The 22,917-nt window shown below is 40.3% G+C and overlaps 1 protein-coding gene across 1 annotated transcript in view; it reads right to left on the bottom strand.

Annotated features, from left to right (window-relative positions):
* Positions 1 to 22,917, bottom strand: part of ADAMTS17 (ADAM metallopeptidase with thrombospondin type 1 motif 17) — a 141,124-nt gene that overhangs the window by 100,160 nt on the left and 18,047 nt on the right. Inside the window, exons 4-7 of the mRNA XM_075273201.1 lie at positions 22,291 to 22,466; positions 18,621 to 18,704; positions 18,271 to 18,425; positions 18,043 to 18,086 (exon numbers count right to left, since the gene is read on the bottom strand). Coding sequence (XP_075129302.1) covers positions 18,043 to 18,086; positions 18,271 to 18,425; positions 18,621 to 18,704; positions 22,291 to 22,466 — 459 coding nt within the window. The remainder of the gene's footprint in view (positions 1 to 18,042; positions 18,087 to 18,270; positions 18,426 to 18,620; positions 18,705 to 22,290; positions 22,467 to 22,917) is intronic.

The raw sequence follows: 22,917 nt of genomic DNA, 5'->3' as shown, positions 1-22,917 counted from the left end.
CTCAAAAATGGACACCTACCTAATTCCTAATGCTAGATGTGACCAAAACCAATATGGCAGACTCCAGTTACCGAAAAGCTAGCTACCTCTCCCTAGACAAGGACCTGGTAACATTGAGACTTGAACCTCAATGAACTTTCTCAGTCTGTCACAGATTTTAAGCAGCAAATCCAAAATTTGGGCTAAAGAGTTGCCTAAAAATTATGGGATTACCACAGCTCTAGGATGAGGTGAGGCTAAAGGACCAAGAAAACAAGTCCAGGAGGACCGATGTAAGACTAAAAGGACATCCCAAATCAATCAGTGATCTTGAAAAAACTGTGGGGGCTTTATTCTGGGTCCTGATACCTCAGGCCAAAACGCTGTTTTGCATTGACTAGATCCATTATGTTTATATGAGGCGCTGAGAGGGATGTAGTCCACATGCTACTTTGAAACTCAGGATCAACTTTTATCATCACCAAGAAAATCACCTTCACTCCCTAGAGTATCAGGCAATGAACAACTCTTTGCTGAACTACCTCCTTCACATCACATTTATCCCACAAAAGGCCCAAACTGAATACAAATGGGACTTACCATTCTCAACTCCAGGACCCCTATGTTAAAAGGCAGGAGGTCAAGATGTTATTAAGGAGCTGAAATGTCACTGAATGGATCACCAACTTTTAACTCACATTCACCACGCCGCTTCTAAGGTAGCATACCCACTCTGGAGTCAACTCAATATCAACAACAGCTCCAGTGACCTATGTGATGACAACTCATCCAATCTGCTTTCTCTATAGGTCCTCATGAGTACTTAATGGCGGAGACATACAACCATTCCTCATGTTCCTATGTTGGTGTTTTTTTTGTTTTTTTTTTGTCAAACACCCTTTTTACTTAATCCAATCCCTCTTGTCAGGCTGGATGGAGTACATAGCCTCAAATAAAACATAACTATGGGCTATATTTACTAATAGAAAGTGTAACCTCAGTCTGGGCAGTTCTTCAGTAAAGCCTTGTTTGAGTTGCACCCACAATATCAAATCAACCCCATTGTGAGCCTAAAATGCATCAAAATTGCTCCTAATATGTGCTGCCTATAGGCCAGAATTCAGGCACAGTCACCATAGAAAATTCTGCCCAGTGAGTCTACAGAGATCATAAGCGGTAAAGTCTATAAAAAGTGTGTTCCTGTATGCTATTATAATAGTAATAAATCTGAATAGTAATAAAGTTGTCACAAAAGTCCAGATAAAAAGATACTGGCGTGGTCCGTGAACTAATAGGCTGTCTTCTTACAACACAGGAGAGAATTGTAAGGGAGGATAGAAAGGGTAAAACACCCCAAACCATATATATATATTTTTTAGACGATCAGCAATCTACAGTACAAGTTAGTAAGATATGCTGTTGTCCATCCAGTGGGATATGGCATACACTATATTTCATCACCACCTAGTCTTATCACGTACTCCTTCCACTTTGATCCAACAGGGAAACTGGGTGGGTTTCAAAAGACCTCTCCTGTCTTATGTATATAGCCTGTTTAGCACTACACAAGGGTTCATACAATATGTTACACGCCTTTATACTTTCTGGTCACAAATGTCTTCTTTGTACTTATAGTAGTTAAGGGAAGAAGTATTCGAACTTTTGCTATGAGCCCCATGCTTTTTTGGCAGTCACCATTAGTTATGAATGTATATCCCAGGAGAGCAAACCGAATTGAGAAAGAATGGGTCCGCACCATGTCATACTTTTACGAGATTGGTACATTGCAGATTGAACTGGCATACTATATTCACCTAGAATACAGTATATACTAGTGTATATGTAGCATCAGTCCAAGCAGTGAAATTGGCTTATAATGGAGTTTTATAGGGTAATATGGTGAATAAACTCAATGTAGCAGAGGTATAGATGCATGAGAGGTGACGCATCCTGCGATGTGTACAGAGAGCGACTCCTGCGCCGCTGTCTATAAATGAGCTTTTATTTAATCAGTACCAGACGGGCTGAGGTCATGTACAGTAAAATATTGTTTTTACCATTCAACCATCAGAAGTGCAGGAGTTAACTGGAGGCTTCTGCAGCAGCCCTACCACAGCCAGACTAGGTACCCTGTCTTTCCACTGGTCGAGCTATGAGGTAATGCAAGGTATATGGAAAAGCCATTCTGTTTTATGCACATCCCTCCACGTGAACAGTCCTAGATGAGAACCTCTCTGAGCCCAACATCAAATTGTGACTCCAGAATACCCCCATTATATCATTGTATTGCATTATATGACAATTGGGTTAATATGTGTACTGGTTGAGTATTACTCTATATGTGTATGTATGCTCTAATATTAAAGATTTACCATTAGATACTTAAGTGCCAGAGACAGAGACTTGGAAAAAACACGCAATGTAGGATTAGTCCTTCCAATGAAGACGTCAGCTTCTCTATGGATGATAAATCAGCATGACATGAGGGTGTTAGATAGGTAATTGTAATGTCATCACTCTCTCCTGCTGCCGGAGAAGATAGCACTATAGATGTTACATAAAGAATACACATGTCAGCCAGGAATGATGACACTTCATTCATATAGAAGTAAATGATGTGTTAATGAACTAATTGTTGACATAAACTATACCCACAGGGAAAGGACATTTATCTTCCCTAATACAAAGTATTGTGGCACCATGCTGCCATGTGCCTGCCACTTGTTATTCACGTCTGGGTGTAACCTCCATCTATCACTTTAATGAGCTCATTTGTGAACACCTACACAAATATTGCTGCTGGGAACCCAAAGTATCCACTTCTTCGGATAAAATAGAAAGCCGTGGATGCTTTACTGAGGATGAGTTTCATGACTACATCATAGGGGGTATGTGCTGCCAGATGAATGTGGGTCAGAATCAAATAGTCTAATGTCTCTTGCCACTTTATATCCAAGCTTCTATCATATACAGTCCTATGAAAAAGTTTGGGCACCCCTATTAATCTTAATCATTTTTTGTTCTAAATATTTTGGTGTTTGCAACAGCCATTTCAGTTTGATATATCTAATAACTGATGGACACAGTAATATTTCAGGATTGAAATGAGGTTTATTGTACTAACAGAAAATGTGCAATATGCATTAAACCAAAATTTGACCGGTGCAAAAGTATGGGCACCCTTATCATTTTATTGATTTGAATTCCCCTAACTACTTTTTACTGACTTACTGAAGCACAAAATTGGTTTTGTAACCTCAGTGAGCTTTGAACTTCATAGCCAGATGTATCCAATCATAAGAAAAGGTATTTAAGGTGGCCAATTGCAAGTTGATCTCCTATTTGAATCTCCTCTGAAGAGTGGCATCATGGGCTACTCAAAACAACTCTCAAATGATCTGAAAACAAAGATTGTTCAACATAGTTGTTCAGGGGAAGGATACAAAAAGTTGTCTCAGAGATTTAACCTGTCAGTTTCCACTGTGAGGAACATAGTAAGGAAATGGAAGACCACAGGGACAGTTCTTGTTAAGCCCAGAAGTGGCAGGCCAAGAAAAATATCAGAAAGGCAGAGAAGAAGAATGGTGAGAACAGTCAAGGACAATCCACAGACCACCTCCAAAGAGCTGCAGCATCATCTTGCTGCAGATGGTGTCACTGTGCATCGGTCAACTATACAGCGCACTTTGCACAAATAGAAGCTGTATGGGAGAGTGATGAGAAAGAAGCCGTTTCTGCACGTACGCCACAAATAGAGTTGCCTGAGGTATGAAAAAGCACATTTGGACAAGGCAGCTTCATTTTGGAAACAAAAATTGAGTTGTTTGGTTATAAAAAAAGGCGTTATGCATGGCGTCCAAAAAGAAACAGCATTCCAAGAAAAACACATGCTACCCACTGTAAAATTTGGTGGAGGTTCCATCATGCTTTGGGGCTGTGTGGCCAATGCCGGCATCGGGAATCTTGTTAAAGTTGAGAGTCGCATGGATTCCACTCAGTATCAGCAGATTCTTGAGAATAATGTTCAAGAATCAGTGACGAAGTTGAAGTTACGCCGGGGATGGATATTTCAGCAAGACAATGATCCAAAACACTGCTCCAAATCCTCAGGCATTCATGCAGAGGAACAATTACAATGTTCTGGAGTGGCCATCCCAGTCCCCAGACCTGAATATCATTGAACATCTGTGGGATGATTTGAAGCGGGCTGTCCATGCTCGGCGACCATCTAACTTAACTGAACTTGAATTGTTTGTCCAAAATACCTTTATCCAGGATCCAGGAACTGATTAAAAGCTACAGGAAGCGACTAGAGGCTGTTATCTTTGCAAAAGGAGGATCTACTAAATATTAATGTCACTTTTCTGTTGAGGTGCCCATACTTTTGCACCGGTCAAATTTTGGTTTAATGCATATTGCACATTTTCTGTTAGTACAATAAACCTCATTTCAATCCTGAAATATTACTGTGTCCATCAGTTATTAGATATATCAAACTGAAATGGCTGTTATAAACACCAAAATATTTAGAACTAAAAATGATTAAGATTAATAGGGGTGCCCAAACTTTTTCATAGGACTGTATACCAGTTATTTAATGTTGTTCTGAAGACCAAAGGTATGACAGATTTTTAACATCTGTCATGTGGTGACATCTTTTATAGCCATGGGTCACTTGTTTTGTTATAAGAATTGAATATACTGGTTTTCTGTACACATTTCCCCATTTCCAAGACTAAGGAAAGTTCATGTAAGTTAGGCTGCTTTCTCGGCATCAGTGTACAATATTGTCTTACAATCCAGTTTCATATCCAGCTTTCAGTATTGCTGATGTGCATGTACCCATAATGTAGGCAGTGCTGCTTTGTATCTGTGCCCTTGCAGCACTGGGGGCTTAGGTTCAGGTCCAACCATGGACAACATCTGCATAGAGTTTGTATCCTTTACCCTTGCCTTTGTGCACATTTCCTTCCGGCACTCCAATTTCTTTCCACAAAATAAAAATATACATATAGGTTAACTGCATGCAAATATAATAAGCCTTAGAGCAAGATCAGGAAAATTAGATGGTAGGCTACATTGGGGGCACTAATGCTGGAGCGACGTAGTAACCCGCATGAAATGGCCCTTTTACTAGTCTTAGTCTCATAGATTGATCTTGTTTTGTATATTTTGTGTACTGTACTGTATGTAAACCCTCAAAGCTACAGCACCATGGAATTTATTTAATAATGTACTGCACCATGGAATTAATCTGATCATATACAGCAAAATAGAATTAATATAATAATGTACAGCACCATGGAACTAATATAATAATGTACAGCACCATGGAATTAATATAATAATGTACAACACCATGGAATTAATATGATAATGTACAGCACCATGGAAGTAACATGATAATATACAGCCCCATGGAATTAATGTAATAATGTACAGCACCATGGAATTAATATGATAATGTACAGCACCATGGAATTAATATAATAAGGTACAGAACCATGGAGTTAATATAATAAGGTACAGCATCATGGAAGTAATATTATAATGTACAGCACCATATAATTAATATGATAATGTACACCATGGAATTAATCTGATCATATATAGCAAAATGGAATCAATATAATAATGTACAGCACCGTGGAACTAATATAATAATGTACAGCACCATGGAACTAATATAATAATGTACAGCACCATGGAATTAATATGATAATTTACAGCATCATGGAATTAATATACTATTGTACAGCACCATGGAAGTAATATGATAATATACAGCACCATGGAATTAATGTAATAATATATAGCACCTCGGAATTAATATAATATTGTATGGCACCATGGAATTACCGTAATATACGGTAATAATGTACAGCACCATGGAGTTAATATAATAAGGTACAGCACCAAGGAATTCATATAATAAAGGTACAGCACCATGGAATTAATATAATAAGGTACAGCACTATGGAATTAATGGTGTTCTATAAATAATAGTACGGTAATTAAAATAAAGGTATAGTAGCCATATATTGAACCAATCGACCAAGTTTACAGTTTACCAATAGAAAAAGGAAACAGAATAGACTGCAGCAACCTTATAAGTAATCCTCCATCCATCCATCCACTGAAGTAGAGCTGGGACTGGACCTTAAAGTGCCTGGTATCAGACTTTATTACTTTTTCCTGTTGGTCTGGCCTAACACTTTGTAAATAAGACAGAAGAGATTAATGTTTCCCAGGTAGTCACTGCCAGCTGACTCCATCTCTAGACACCCTCCCAGGGAGCTCTTGCTTACGACTGGGCTTTGTGAATGACCTGAGTTCCCCCCTCGCTGTATTCCTGTCTGACCCCCTCTCTGACAGATCTGTCAAAACACTTCCCCACATCCTGTGAACTGACTGCTGTAAAGATGGTGCCTTTGACTGAGGTCACAATGCAGCTGCTGTGTATCTGCTTTAATTGTAAAGTCAGACATGCAGAGCGAGCCATGTAATACACGTACTTAACACTGCGCAACACACTCCATTACAACCTATTAACCTATAAAATGCCACCAGTCTTTGCTGACTGTATACATATAAAGTTTGTATACATGAGTGCAAGGGTACAAATGTTGGCGGTCAAATGGGTTCTGACAATTTTAAAGAGCCACATACTCTTCTACTGAATAATAACCTTCAGCTCATAAACATACGAGGACACACACATACTTGGATTGCTTTATTCTGGACTTTCCAGACTTCTTTATGTACATAAAGGTCAATGATCTAATTATTCCTGTTGTTGTATTTATGGATGAGGCAAATGTTTGCCAAACTAAATGTTCTCATGAATGAGTAGAGGCGCATGTACGATTTATGATTTGGGCAGAGAGGTCCTTTAAGTCCATACATGACTGGCAGCAATGCCTTATGGAGCTTTAGCCACTAGCCAGTGTTTTAGTACATGAGCTCTTGCGTCTCTAAATTGCTTCCAGCAGAGACTGAGCATTTACAGTTGTACTTACAAAATTTGGGACAAAACAAGGAGGGTCAAACCTCATAAAGTCTCAAAAGCTAGGGCATTGTACAGAAGGCACAGCCATATGATAAGTTAACTCTAATAAGGCCAAATGCATGAACTTAAAGTGGTTTTCTTGGATAAAAATATTGATGACCTGCCTACCTAAAATGTCATTACTATCAGATCGATGGGGCTTTGATCTCAGCAGCTGAAATACAGAGAATGGAGCAGGACGCAGACAGCTGTGTAGTGGCCTTACCAGATACAGCAGATCAGCTCCCATCCATTTGAATAGGACCTAAACTGCAGGAACTCAGGTCTACCATTATACAGAGAACATAGCGACCTGGCTCCTGGTCCATTCTCAGTGTATCAGCTTCAGAGACCAGCCATAGTCAGGCCCCCACAAATCTGATAGTGCTGACTGATGCTTAGGATAGGTCAACATTTTTAGTCCTGAAAATTCCTTTAGGCCGGGGCATCATGTTGCGCAAATGCCGTGATTTGCCCCCCAAATTTTTGCAGAGTCAGAGTAAAGTGGATGAGATTCTAGAAAATCCTATGCCCACTTTGCGGTACAAACCGTGCTGCGATTTCCAAAACTGGCGCAATTGCAGGATAATAATGAAGCCCACATAGGAATAAGGGGAAACAAAAAATACATATATTGCAATAGCTAAGGCAATTTTAAACTTGGTCCGGGTTTTATGTCTTAGCATAATAATTTACATAGTACATATTAGGATACCTTCGGATATCAAATGCCATATTACACTATACTTCCAACTTCTCCATTGAGGGAGATGGAAGTGCGCTGCACTGTGGTCATAGATTTATTTCCCCCGAAAACAAAGGATCAGACATGTCGAAACTCATCTGTCCTATCATTATTTGCTGACATTTGCCACCTGGGGCTAATCATAAGACTCCCATATACATTAGATGGTTAACTAGTATCGCCAAAATCAGTAGGTTGGGCTGACATTCATCTAATGTGAATGCCCACCTTTCTCTCGGGGTCTCTTATCACTTCTGCCTTTCCAACTACTGTTATTCTGAATTGGTAGAGTAATTGTTGGCTATGGCATAGGGGGCACTAATATTTAATGAATTGTACATTACAGGGGGAGGAGTCATTTCTAATTTTGTGATGGGTTACATAAGAAGCCACAGGTCATATAAAGCTACCACACAGAAAAAAATGGGAGCGATTGTGTCTTCCCCGAAGCAAACACTCCTGTCAAACACGTCAAACTTCAGGATTCTGAATGTTATGACATTTCCACAAAGCAGTTCACGAAATGTTACACATACAACTCATAGCTAAATGATAGAAAAATGCTGACCAGTTATTTTTCATATTTACCCAGACAGGCCTAAACTATAAACATGATCGCCATCTGTGATAAATAACCGATTGCAGACATTCTCATCTCTGGGAAGGTCTGACAAGGTCGCTCCGCAAAAGAACGGTAGCGGAATGCAGAGCATTTACCCTCAAATCCAGCGGATTAAAGACAATGTAAACAGCTTCTTCGTAGTCACATGAAATATGCTGAATACGTCCGAACCTCAATGATCATAATCACATTATAAATGGCCAAAGCTGTGTGATTTTTTTTTCTGTTTAACATTTATTTGATCCATGTTTCGCCTCTATAATAACAAGGTCAGCAATTTTCAAAGCTTGAAGGCCTTGTTGGTATAAAACATTTACAGCGCCCCAGTAACTTGATAAAGTTGCCATTAGAAAGTAGAACAGGCGTCTACAAAAGTTATATTTACCTAGCCAACCTGGAAGAAACATGGAACATAAATGCCTGCTCTTGGTGAGGAATGAAAGTGAAGTTGTAGATTTATTCAAAATGATACATCCTTAAAGGGAGTCTGTCACCAAAACCCAGCATATCAACACAGCCCTGCAGATAGATAGGTTAGGGTCACCAGAACCCAGCATATCAACCCAACCCTGCACATAGGTTATGGTCATCAGAACCCAGCATATCAACACAGCCCTGCAGATAGATAGGTTAGGGTCATCAGAACCCAGCATATCAACCCAGTCCTGCAGATAGATAGGTTAGGGTCACCAGAACCAGCATATTACCCTAGCCCTGCAGATAGGTTAGGGTCACCAAAACCAGCATATCAACCCAGCCCTGCAGATAGATAGGTTAGGATTACCAAAACCAGCATATTACCCCAGCCCTGCAGATAGGTAGGTTAGGGTCACCTGAATCAAATTTTCCCCTTGTGAATCGCTGCCTTCATTGCCAAGATATCACTGGATTTGTCAATATGTAACTGAGCTCTTACAAGCAATGTTGCTCCAAAGAGTTAATCAGCAACGCCCTCATTCCACCATTGCGTTCATTTTGTACCATTGCATGCATATTGGTGTAAACAACATATTGATATTAACAATAAACCACAAGGTACCAATTCACATGATTAATCACTGTTTGATTCAGGTAACCTTAAACTATCTACTGTATCTGTGGGAATTGATGGGTTCTGACTCCTTTTTACATGACCTACAAAATATGTCCTCATATGACCTTTTAATGTCTGTATACTCTCCAAATATTGTATGACAATTCTTTTCAGGCTAAGGCCCCCGGGAACATCCTGCAGCAATAAAGCACTGCGGGAAAAAACGCAGCAGCAACGCATCATGGTTCTTCCCGCAGCGTTTTAAATAGAAAGTTTGTGGAGTTTCCCTCCGCAGACTTTCTGTTACAATTATACCTATGGGGAAACAGCTGGCGTTTCCATAGGTATAATTGACATGCTGCGATTTCCAAAACCATGCCAGTTTTTACCGTAAAGTGGGCATGGGACTTGCCAGAATCCAATCCACTTTACCTGTACTGTAAAACGCCGCAATTTTTTCCCAGTGTTTCCGCCGCGGGCAAATCACAGTGTTTCTGTCCTGTGGGACTCCAGCCTTAAGGAGTCCGCATGGAGACCCCCCGGACGGAATGCAATCGCAATTGCAAGCGATGTGCTTGCAAAGCACATGGAGTCCATAGACTATAATGGTCTCCGTGTGCTTGCCGCGCACTGCCCGCACGAATGAATTGTGCGGGCAGTGCGCGGCAAGCACATGGAGCCCATTATAGTCTATGGGCTCTGTGTGCTCAACTGCACAGCGCTTGCATTAGCGTTGGTATTCCGTTCAGGGGGGTCTCCATGCGGACTTCTTGCGGACGGAATACAAGCGCTAGTGTGAATCAACCCTTAGTTCAAGTTTCTGGGACCCCTGTTGAACATTTTATTTTGCAAGGGTAAGACCTTATTCACACAACTGTTTTGTTTCAAATGGACCAAACTTCCGTAAAAAACTAACAAACTGATCGCCTCATTCACACAACGAAAAACGGCCATCACACAGATGTATTAAAACCCATGAAAGTCAATGGGTGTATTCATATGTCCATTTTTTAACCATGTCCAAAATGGACAAATATAGGTCATATCAGGAGTTTTTTACAGACCAATTTCACTGTGGCTTTCATGTGTTTTAAAATGGCCAGATGATGGCTGTTCATATAAATGGGCACCACTATTTGCAGCTGGCCAGACATTTTACAATGGTGAAATGTAGTATTATGTGGAGGCCATCTAGACAAATGGCCACACATGTAACACACATGAGTCTGATCTGTTGCTCATAAAGGGAAGTCTCAAGCACCGGACACCCCTCTATGACATCCATATGTCCTTGTAAACCAAGCACCTTGAAAATTTAACAAGTTATTGATGTTTGATGGTTAAAGAGTGACCCTTGGTACCTTCGCCAATGAACAAGCTAAAGTTGCTGTTTCATTTTTGCCACAGGTACAGAGGCTGATATACAAATTTGGTTGTACCTGTTATCATAATTCTAGTGAATGGGACTGAGCTGCAGTACCAGGTACTGCCACATTCATATGCTTGGTGCTGTGCTTGCGTGTAAACAAAGAATGCTGATCAGCACTTAGTGCCAGAGGTTGAAGCCCCACATAATAGACTATCCTACAGACACTGTAAAGAATGCCTTGTTGTAAGGACACATAGGGGGAATACGATTTGTGTATACGTGGTATAGAAGAGCATTTCTGAATCTGCAGTCACATGTTTTTTTCTGTGTGTTGCAAATAACAATGAAATCACTTTGCCAACTACACAGAATACATGCTGACTATTACTCAAAGTGTCTGTTTAGACCAGAGCCAATAGTGCAGAACATCCTCCTGCATGCGATTGACACTGACAAATATCACTTTGAGAGCATCTACACCTATAGGAAAGATGGGTTATCAAGTAAAGTAGAAAAGATTTAAAGATTCCTAGTAATTGTTGAGGCGTGAGTAACATCCTGAGTCACATGAATGGGTGAGTGTATTAAGGCTACTTACTTTCCTAAATTCCCAATAGGCTCCAAATCTTTTGAGCGTTGCACAGTAAAGACAACATTTTCTGGAATGGAGCCTGGTTTTCTAAGCTGGGATAACTATATGGTTTTTAAAGGAATCTGTGACTACTGGGGACAAAAACCTACAACAAAGTAAAGAGCAATTCATGTAAAGAAAGTTTTACATAGTCACATTTACATGCCAAAAAACAAAACAAAAGCCCTAGTAGCCATGACCTCTATAGTGTCAACAAGAGACCAATGGGAGACCTGCAAATTGTCAGCATTTCCTCTCTTCCTAGAGTGCCTGGCACCTTTGCAAATCAATAGGACAGTGATGTAAATAGTCAACAACTTTATATAAATCAATAGTTCAAGTAAAAACGAGATTCTTTGTAATGTATTGTATCAAAGAAAAATGCTTCTTTCTCCATTTATGTGTCTCTTTTCTTGAGCTCCGTGCTAAACTGACATTCACTAAAGCCCCTTGCAGATCGTATGAATGGTCAGTGTGCTATCTGGGTTTATCCCAAATAGCTCACTGGCCCATTCATTTCTATGGGCCTGTGCACATGATTGTAAATTGCACGGTCATGTTTGCAGGCCAACAGTCCAGGCTGCAAAATTTGGAACAGGTCCTATTCCTGTCTGATTTTGCAGACCTGCAAAATCCTTTACTTTTTTTTTCTTCAATCATATAGTCTTTATTGAAATTTTGCACATGCACATACTAGAGACCCTCCTGCCTCCTCACCATAAGAATATATAAGCAACAGAGCCTAGTATGATCACAGAAAATCTGGTTTGTTCCATGGTATAGACCAGGGGTGCTCACACTTTGTCAGCATGTGAGCTACTTCTTTAAATGACCAAACCCTAAGATCAACTACCCACTTATTGTGGTCGGGGCCAGGACGGGCATGTGGGCGTGGCCGGGCGGATCGTGAGAGGTGGCCGCCCAGACATCCCCGCTGTCTGCTTCTTCACAGCGCAGGCTGAGAGTTATCTCTGGACACTGGCAGGCTGGGGCTGCGGCAGCCCTGCCTGCCAGTGTCCATAGATGACTCTCAGCCTGCGCTGTGAGGAAGCAGCACCCCGGCCCCCTCCATCCCTAAGAGCGGCCTGCAAGTGCTTGTTCACAGCGCAGGCTGAGAGTCATCTACGAACACTGGCAGGCGGGGCTGCCGCAGCCCCAGCCTGCCAGTGTCCAGAGATAACTCTCAGCCTGCGCTGTGAAGAAGCAGACAGCGGGGATGACTCAGCCTGCACTGTGAACAAGCAGCACCCCGGCCCCCTCCATCTCTAAGAGCGGCCTGCAAGTGCTTGTTCACAGCGCAGGCTGAGAGTCATCTACGGACACTGGCAGGCGGGCAGCCCCAGCCTGCCAGTGTCCAGAGATAACTCTCAGCCTGCGCTGTGAAGAAGCAGACAGCGGGGATCCCTGGCTGCATCCTGCGATCGACCCATACGTCCATTGCGATCGACCAGTAGATCGCGATCGACGTATTGGGCACCCCTGGTATAGACCAAGTACAGGCTAAAACAACTGGTCCCTTCCTATGACGGTTCCCAAATCTCCATAACATCAGGAATAAATCTTGAACAATCTGGGGCATCCACACACCAGGTCATCATAAATATATAAGTAGGACTCATCTTGAGATTCAACAAAGCAATAGCTTCAAATTTCATTGATCATTTGCATTTTAGGTATACACCCCACTACATTCGCATTCATTCTAGACATATATTCCCTTAGTGTTGGGTGGTTAGGCTCAATCCATTTAGCTTCTACCATCTCCTTGCCTGAAACAACATTCTATGAATACATAAGGCTTCTGTGTCCTTCAGAGTAATATTATCTATCATATACAGCTCTGCTGGAATGCCTATTGCAAACATCTATTTAACCAGTTGCAAAACATCCTGCCAAAAAGTGCCCAGGTGCCAGCACTCCCACATCATGTATAGCAGATGGGCATTTCCCATGCTGCACGTGGGACAAACAGAATCACTCTGATTTTAAGCAAAGAAACCTGGGTTGTATACACCCTTTTAAAGAAATACAGTTACAAGAGCTAATGCAGCTCAGAGGACAGTCAGTTCCGACATATTAGAACTGTGTAATTCTTTATTTTTTTTCCCACCTATTAGTATGTCTTTGGAGTGTGGGAGGAAACCCCACACAAACATGGAGAGAATATATAAACTCTTTGCAGATGATGTCTTTGGCAGGATTTGATCCCAGGACCCCAGCGATGCAAGGCTGCTAACCACTGAGCCACCATGCTGCCAATTCTTATCTTATCCTGTGAAGCCACTGCAGAAATTTGGAATACATTCTGCCAATTCCCCCTACACATTATCCCTGGTGGTTTTAGTAACACAGCATCCCATAGAGATAAATTACAGTAACCCAACTTGCCCACTACACAGTGCACAGAGCTGTGTACATCCAGCTTCATTCACTGTATTTGTCAGCACCTCACCTGCTGATATCAGCTGCACAGGTGTCACCCACAGAACTAATATTGATGATTATCATCAATGACTTTAAGTACAGCCCTAGCTATAATATAAAGTTATTAAAATTCCTACAACTATTTTTCATTTCCTACAAGTATCCTGCCATTAAAGAATTATATATTACTATATCAATATTAGATTTGTGTATCGCAGTCACAGCACATTCAGTTCTTACACCCATTGACACTACTTCCCCCACTGCACTTTACTTTCTCCCAGTATAAGAGGTCTCCTCTTGGAAATGAGCAGCCAGTGGCTCCATTGCATGTGTCAGTCTGACAGCGAAAATAAGTTGGGTGGATATAATTGGTGTGTGACTTCATGTGAATTAGGCATTACTAAGAACTTCCACTGGAGTGTTACAGAAATATCTCCATTCATAGGGAGTGCAGGAGGTAAATAGGGTAACTCCATACTAAGATTGGAGAAGCTCTACAATATGTAATGCACACTTAAGAATGGAGTTGGGTTGCATGTAGAATTACAGACAGGAAAAACATTTTAAAAAATCAGCAAAATAGATGTCTAAAGTAGGTTAGCAGGGGAAATTTAGTAAAGGCTCCCTGAAGTCTCTAAGACATTTAATAACAAAAGTTAGATACACATTGTGGCTCAGTGTCACGCTGGGGTAAAATTATATTTAAAAAATTAGGAAAGACCTGGTAAGGCTAAGGCCCCATGTAGCGAGCCGCAGCCAAAAATGCTGCCAGAAAAACCATGGCAGAAACGCTTTGCGCATTTCACAGTTTTCCTCTGCGGACTTTCTGCTTCAATTATACCTATATGAAAACCGCCAGCGTTTCCGTAGGTATAATTGACATGCTGCGACTTCCAAAAAATGTGACGATTTTGGAAAATACAGCATTTCCGCTGCAGGAATTTTTCTGCAATGTGTGGGTGGGATTTGTTAGGGACTGTAAAACGTTGCGGTTTACACTGTGTGGGCCCCTGCCTAAAGGTATTCCTAGGGTTTTATGACAATTTACGTGTGACCACAAGTTTATATTTATGTAAAAGGGATGACTGACCATTGTACAACAGAGAGTTCCAAGTTACATCTCCTTTAGACTGGACACGACCTCCTTAGTTATATATAAACAGGTATTCAACTATGCTGGTGCCCATAACAAAAATGTAGTGGAATGATCTGCTATACAAACATAACAAGGTAAGTACATTGTCCAACCCATAATCCTTTGTACAATAACCTGTCTCTGGTCTCTGATAGTATGCTTTATCTTGTAAGAAATGGTAATCTATATACAATGTCATGTCCTCACCCATTCCAACTTCTGCGCCTTTCTCTGGCCTCATTGTACTGAGCAGGTTAATCAGAAGACATTCAAACAATAGAGAACGTGTAGACTCTATTCACTCAGAAAAGTTTTAGAAACTTATGTAAGCATCTGCCATGTGTGAACATAACCTGCAGATGCACCAGTTGACGAAAAGAACATTGATAGGCACTCGTTGCATTAGCCTATTACTCAGGCTCAGTGGTCGATCAGCAGCATAATTAGACAAGGCAATTATCAGGAATGGGTATCCCCGATAGTCCCCAATAAAGTACCTTTGACTGCTTAGTTAATATTTCTATTTCAATAACTAAAAATAATATTTGTGAACAGAAAATATAAACTTTAATAGTATTACAATATTTTTGTGGGAAAAAAAGCAATAAAATTAACTATAAAATATGGAACATGGAGCCATTATAGTTTAATTTTTAGTAATGATCTTTTATACTATAAATTTTAGCCTGCATCTAAATTTTAGTTGTACAATTATATCAGCCTTAAACATGTTCTATTACAAAATACAAATAAAAATACTCATTATTATTATTATTATTAGCGTTAATAAAAAAAACAATCTCTCTATAACTGACTCTCGTTTTGGATCATTGTAGTCAAAAAGGACCTTTCACTACGTCTACCAACTCCAGTTATTACCATGTGTTAATAGACACTATTCCACTGATTCTGGCACAGTTAGAATTTTTGTCAAGCCCCACGGATCCCGAGCAATCAATGCAGTTAGTTTTGGTGCCTGATATATTATTTAGATTCTGTACTGTCAGGAGGGTGATGTCAGGCAGGAGCAGGTAAAGGGGGGTGAGCTCTGACACTGACCTCTGATTGGAGCTCTGAATCATGCCCCCATCTGACACCATCCTTCTGACATGACAGAGCTTAAATTGCACATCAGGCTAACAATAGGTTCACACTAGTGTTTGAGTCTCAATTTTCTATTGACATTTTCCCTTTAATCTGAGCTTGAGTTATATGTTATTAAGATGATAATGTTATTAATATAAAAATATATTAAGATATGCCACCTTCCCTGGCACTTTTTTACACCAAGAACTATGCGGCGGAGGTATTCGATCAAATATACTCGCTCATCTCTAGTATTGACCAGTTAATTGAAGGATGCTTCATTCTTAGGGTCGGTTCACATTAGCGTCTGCCTTCCGTCCAGAAGCAGTCCGCATGAGGACACAACCCCCCCCCCCCGGACGGAATACCAACGCAACTGCAAGCTCTGTGCAGTTGAACACACGGACCCCATAGCCTATAATGGGGTCCGTGCGCTTGCCGCGCACTGCCTGCCCGATCCATGTGCTTAACTGCACAGCGCTTGCAGTTGCGTTGGTATTCCATTCAGGGGAAGTCCTCATGCGGACTCCTTCCGGACAGAAGCCAAATGCTAATGTGAACCGGGCATTAGACTTTGTTATTGTAAGAAATTACATTATTAGACAGCCAAATTAATATAAAGATATGTCAGTAAGGGTTTATTCGGATGTCTGTTTTTCGTGGACATGTGCTGTCATATTAGTGTTTTATAAGCTATTTTGATGTTGGCAGATTCCCTATAATTCGCTATCAATGCAATTTAGAAAACTATCTCTATCTGATGTTTGGTCAACCTGATATTCCTTAAATGTTAAATGTGGAAAAGCGCTTTACAGAGAGCTGAGCTTATGCTTTAACTTTTTAAAGGTATTGTATGTGCACTATGATAACATTGTGAGTTAATGTACAGTAAGAAAACTCCCAATGTAACATGAAGTTCTATGCAAAGCTAGTATTAGACTGAGGCCTCATGCTGCAGGAACACAGCTTTTTCTGTTGCAGATTTTGCTGCGTTTCTTTGAGACAAAGCCAGGAGTGGATTGAGCAGAAGGTACAAGTATAAGAACTTCCTATATATTTCCCATTCCTTTTGTAGCCATTCTTGACTTTGGTTCAAAAATCCTCAGAAAAATCTGCAACAAAATAAAGCTGCGTTTCCACAATGTGGAGCTTTAGCCTGGTAGGTAAACTTAGTCTGTGTGATGTACCACTCAGGCCAGAAGCTGCTTCCAAGACTTAAGTGCACAGTATTATCTTTGGACTTACCTACAGAAATAACTGAAGAACTGACCAGGCACTGTTCTATTGTATAGCAGGGCTCAGAAGCTAAGTGTACTTTGAAGAGTCAACACAGACTCCATAAACTGTGAATCACAGTGAAGTGAAGAATATAGAGGTAGATGGACCAGCCCCTACAGGGCTGTTATATGGCATCGAGCTGTAAAATTTATATATTCAGCTGTATCGAGCAAATAGACCAAGATGGATATTGCTATGTATTAGGTAAAGCACTCTGGTTAGCTACAAGTTTATATATGATCCTTTAACACAACATGATGTCATTGGTATGCCAAGTGAAAAAACAACTTTGCTACATCTGACAAATGCAGCTCTGCTATATAGTATATATTTCTACAACTGGTCACAATTGTATATAAAGCACTGTGTCATATATCATATATAAAAGAATTTACAAAAAGCAAGCATGAAAGTATAACCCCCATACAAGGCCCAGGTAGAGCTTTCTATGCTATATAAGACACCATTACTACATTCTGTTAATGATACTCCCATTAGCTGGGAAAGTTGACAGTCGTCCATGCCAGGAAATATGTATGTATTGCCTAGTGCTTGGAATCACATCCAGACTGTATATCATACTGTACTTTCATCTCAAGCTGAAGCAAGAAGTCTCAAGACTTAATTGGAGCCATCCAGGAGAAAACGATGCCAAAAGAAATATACAAGAAGCCTAAGCTCGTACTTACCTACAGTATCACAGGGTTCATCCTTATGGACACAAAAATCAGTTCTAAAAAGAATAAAAGAAAGTATAAATCATGAATAACACTGTATGGAAAACAGGATTTACAGCAAACTACATTACAATTTACATATTCGCTACCAAATCCTTAATGAAACAACAAAACTCATTGAACAGAACACAAGCCAATAAGAAGTTTTTCAGCGGGGAATGGGGGGGGGTATCTCTGTACCTGGTCACAAAGACAGCCATGTCAACAGGTACATCATCCTTGGCTCCTGGTACATAATTGTTTCCCAAGTACTTAGGTCCTCCATACTCCTCATTTTGCCAATGGCAAAAACTCTCCAAAGATCTTTCTCCATGATGCCCTATAGATAGCTTGGTCTACAACATGGAAAGATACATTCATGATATGTTTTACCAGCACCAAGACAGATCTTGAACATGTTACTGCCATATTCAAGGTTATATCCCCAAGTATGCACATGTATCAATTACTAAGCACTCCATATTCTATGTTAAATGCAAGGATCAAAAGATTTTTAAGTATTTGTTTGTATTTTGACATTCAAAGCTTACCGGGCGGCTATGGAGCAAAACCAGTTTGGTGACACGGATGACAACTTTAATTCCCAGGCTTTGGTGCTGAAACATATTGTAGACCTGGACAATTAAAATAAAATGAAGTTAACCCCTGATAGATAAAGCAAACGTTTTGTGAAAGTATTTATCATAGTTCTATGCAGCAATAAAACTTTCTTGAGTATGTTGTAAAAATAGTGAAAGAAGTCATCACACAGTTTGATCAACAGCTCTCTCCTGGCTTTCCTAGAAGAGTAGGTTGATATGAGACACCCTTGGCCGTGGGTTATTTACTGTGCGAACACAGGAGCAAGTATGTGAAATCGGAAATGGCTAAGGGGGCAATCATACAAACGTTGTTAACATCTGTTGCTGTCTTCCGTCGTAGGATGACAGCAACAGACAATAAACTGTTATATAGAACGGTCACTGATTATGTGTCCATTCCCATTGACGCTAATGTGAAGAACATGATGGAGGCTAGCTTCTGCCATGTTTGTTTACTTTTGTAACGGAAGATAAAGTCTCCAACTGATGATATGGGAGAATATAAGGATTGTCACATTTAAACACTTGTTCTTTTTGTTTTCATGGTGATAAGTAGTTGTTAGACTTGTCTAGCAAGGACTTACTGCCCTCTCCATATTAACAATACCTGTATACTCGGCCAAACTAAGTGTTTGTATGGGAGAGAAGAGAGTTCAAAGGAGAACTAATATGGAGTGTAAAAGGAAGAACTGACCTCATAATTCAGGGTGAATAGTGGTTACCGTACCCCAGTCAGAGCAAAAATATGAAGCAGGAACAGACAAAGAAGAAAGGGACAATAACATACTGGACATCAACCAGCTCAACGTCTTTATATAGATAGTAAGTAAGGCCATAGTAGGGAAATCATAATTCCCCCCCAACCCTTCCCCAAGTCCATAACTTTAGCAGCTCAGCTTAGAAGTCACTGGACTGAAGTCACATTAATAGATAACAACCACAAACAGGAACAAATTGTAGATCCAGTGGATTCCATGTTTATAGAACTTCCCACACCCCTTACCTTATTATCTATCACATTCCACACTTATTCTATATATATTATCCCACTGTCCCTGCAGTTTAGCCTCTTGGCTCTGATCAGATACCTTCTATCTATGATGTGCTATTGATCCCATGATCCCATGATGTCTCAACACATAGAAAGCTTGAGACTGTACCAACTGTACCAAGTTTGTGCTCTCCTATGCCAAGCCTGTGTGGAATAGTCTATCATATACAAAGTGAGAATCTGACTTTTAAACAGAGCATAAACCTGTGTAAGTTTTAGCAGGTCAGAATAAGATCACATGATCCCAAGGATAAATGAGGTTCTAATAGCTGAATTATATATAATGGGAGTATAGGTATACAATACATTTTAGTAAATTTCTTCCTGTCATATTAAAAGAATAGGACTCACAATCTATTTCTTATACCTATAACAGAAATGTTACGGAGAATAAAACGGCAGATGCTAAATATGTTGTATGCTCCAGGGGTCCTGGCTACGGACATCTTAGACCATGCAAGAGAAGACAGCAAGATGATCATCAAATGACACTTGGATCCCTAGGAAGGGCTGAAATATCCTCCGCCCTTTATATTTATGGTCACGCAAAATGGTTCTAGGGTTTTAAAGGCTCCATGTTTATTTCTGTGCTCTGATGACATCACACCGGCCTATGAAAATGCCGCCAACTTGAAAGACATTCCAGCCAGAGACTCTATTCTGTGGACATTTCTAGACAGCTGCTATGGAATTTAAATAGAACATCTTATGGAATAGATATGCCCAAGTGTATATGAATATTACACACTGCATGACAATATAGCTCTGCTATCTGCATACATGTATTCCATGCTAGTAGCACAGGGGGAGATGGAAACATCTCACGTACACAAAATGCTTCGAACAATTCTGAATGTCTCATAAACATCTCAGCTAATTTTTGGGGACTTCTGCCGAAAGACAGGACAGGTGAGTATGTTTTTATTTTTTTTACCTCCCCAATTTATTACAAAATTAAATTTTAGCCTGGACATCCCCTTTAACATCAAAACTTGGATTAAAAATAGGTAATTTTCTAATGACATATTCCCTATCAATCAATTAAGGGTATCTGCATATAATTGCATCTCACAAGACAATTGCTTTGGTCTAAAAGTTAGCGATGTCTATGGCATGCCACACTTTGTCATTCATCACTGCATATGTATTTTATTAGGATGACCATACATTTGGATTGTTGTCACTTTAATGCCTGTTTGACTGACAGCTATGTTCCTCATCCTCCCCATACGCATATGTTCTGAATGGGAAAGGGGAGAAAGCTTCTGCCAGACACCAGAACAGAAGGATTGGGCAAGTTAAAAGCCAACAACCTGATCCTTCTCCCCCCCACCCCCCACATCTGCCCTCGTGGGAGAGTCAGGAGACTGCCAAAGATTGTTGGCTGGTCCTGCCGAAATCAGCGGGTACAAGATTCATCTAAATGACACATCTGACAGACTGAACAAGATATATCTCCTTCAATATAAACTGAGGATTGCAAATATATCTAATAGAATGCTCCAGTCTGCCCAGCGATGCTGAACTCTATGAGTCACTGGGTCTAAGATATATCATTCCTTTGCCATGTTGGTAATTTAATCCATGTTTTTCTCCACAATCAACCTAAAATAAATCTGTCTGACAATGGCACGTGTATGATAAATGTGCCAAACTTAGTCAATTCCAATATACTTTTTCATCATTCTGTAGAATAAATGGCTAGATCCTAATAAAACGTAATGAAATGGCAATTTTTCAGCTTTAACGTTTAGTAAGTGATTTAGGTCAAGAAAGCCTTACTTTAAGACATACTACATCATAGATGTATCGCCATTGCTTGTAGAACCAAACAGCTTGTTTCTATGGGAATCTGTTTACAGTATGGTTTCCATTAAATTTAGGGCTATCACATCCCAATCTATGGGTGCAACGGCACAAAAAGCTTCAATTATATAGTAAAGATGTTCCACTAATATGTCTCTTTAGAAGAATGGTTATGGAGAAGTTACTCATATATTAGTATAATGAATACAGAGAGTTATTTTCAGCCCTGAAACCATTTTGTATATGTAACTTAGGCCTGGTTCACATCTGTGCTCGGTATTCTGTTCGGGGAGGCCATTTGGGGAACCCCCAAACAGTATACCGAACGTATTAAAAAGCGGTGAGCAATGAAAGCACACAGACCCCATAGACTATAATGGGTCTGTATGTTTTCTGTGCGGTGTCCACATGAGTCACATAGAGAGAAAAGTACTGCAAGAACAACTTTCCTCTCCACATAATTCGTGCGGACACTGCACGGAAAACACACAGACCCCATTATAGTCTATGGAGTCCATGTGTTTTCATTGCTCCCCACTTTTTAATGTGTTCGGTATTCCGTTCGTGGGTCCCCAAGCAGATTCCCCAAACAGAATACCGAATGCAGATGTGGACCAAGCCTTAGGAAGTGCAATAAGGATGTCAGGAACAAGGACCCCACAAATGATGTAAAGGTATCTGTCCTGGTAACAGGCTTTATTCCAGCATAGATATACACCATGAATATTTGTATGTAAATCCAATCTGTCTCCTCATACAAACCATGTTCATGACTGTAAGAATAAACCTCTGTGCAGCCTCCGGTCCATGATATTGCACCATGTCAGCATCAGCCACCACCAGGGTCTCCACTGTGTGCCCATCAGCAAGTCTAATAGCATTCCTCCGTTCTCGCCAGTCACCTCCTTCGTTGCTCTTATTTTGTTTCTTTCTTTTACCTGCAATGGAGAAAAGAAAATAAAGTCATAAAAGAAATAAAACTATAAGCAAGTGTACATTTTGCTGCCCAAGCCACACTGTTTTTAAGTTGCATTCTTGTACAGAACTTAGGTCAGGATTTCATGAGGTTTTTTTGTTTTATCTGAAAAAGTAAAGAGAAATATATATTGGGTTTTCTACACACAATGTGAAGAGAAAGCTGTCTTATACAGTACTGTTCAATCACTCAGCTGCACAGGGTTTGGCTCAATACATCTTGCTGGAACTGATAAATCCCAGGGGCTAGAATTAACACCTCTTTAAAAACCAGACGCTGCTCACTGACCAGACTTTCAATGGGAGATTGGAACAACCTCACCACCCAGGATAGGTTATACAGTTAGCAAAAAGATATTCATGTGTAACCATAATTCCGGCTTGGATAAGTTATTTCCTCCTTAAGCTGCATGT

Source organism: Leptodactylus fuscus, chromosome 5, assembly GCF_031893055.1.
Source record: "Leptodactylus fuscus isolate aLepFus1 chromosome 5, aLepFus1.hap2, whole genome shotgun sequence".
Lineage (NCBI taxonomy): Eukaryota > Metazoa > Chordata > Amphibia > Anura > Leptodactylidae > Leptodactylus > Leptodactylus fuscus.
Note: the sequence above shows the minus strand (reverse complement) of the source record. Positions and strands in the feature narration are given on the sequence as shown.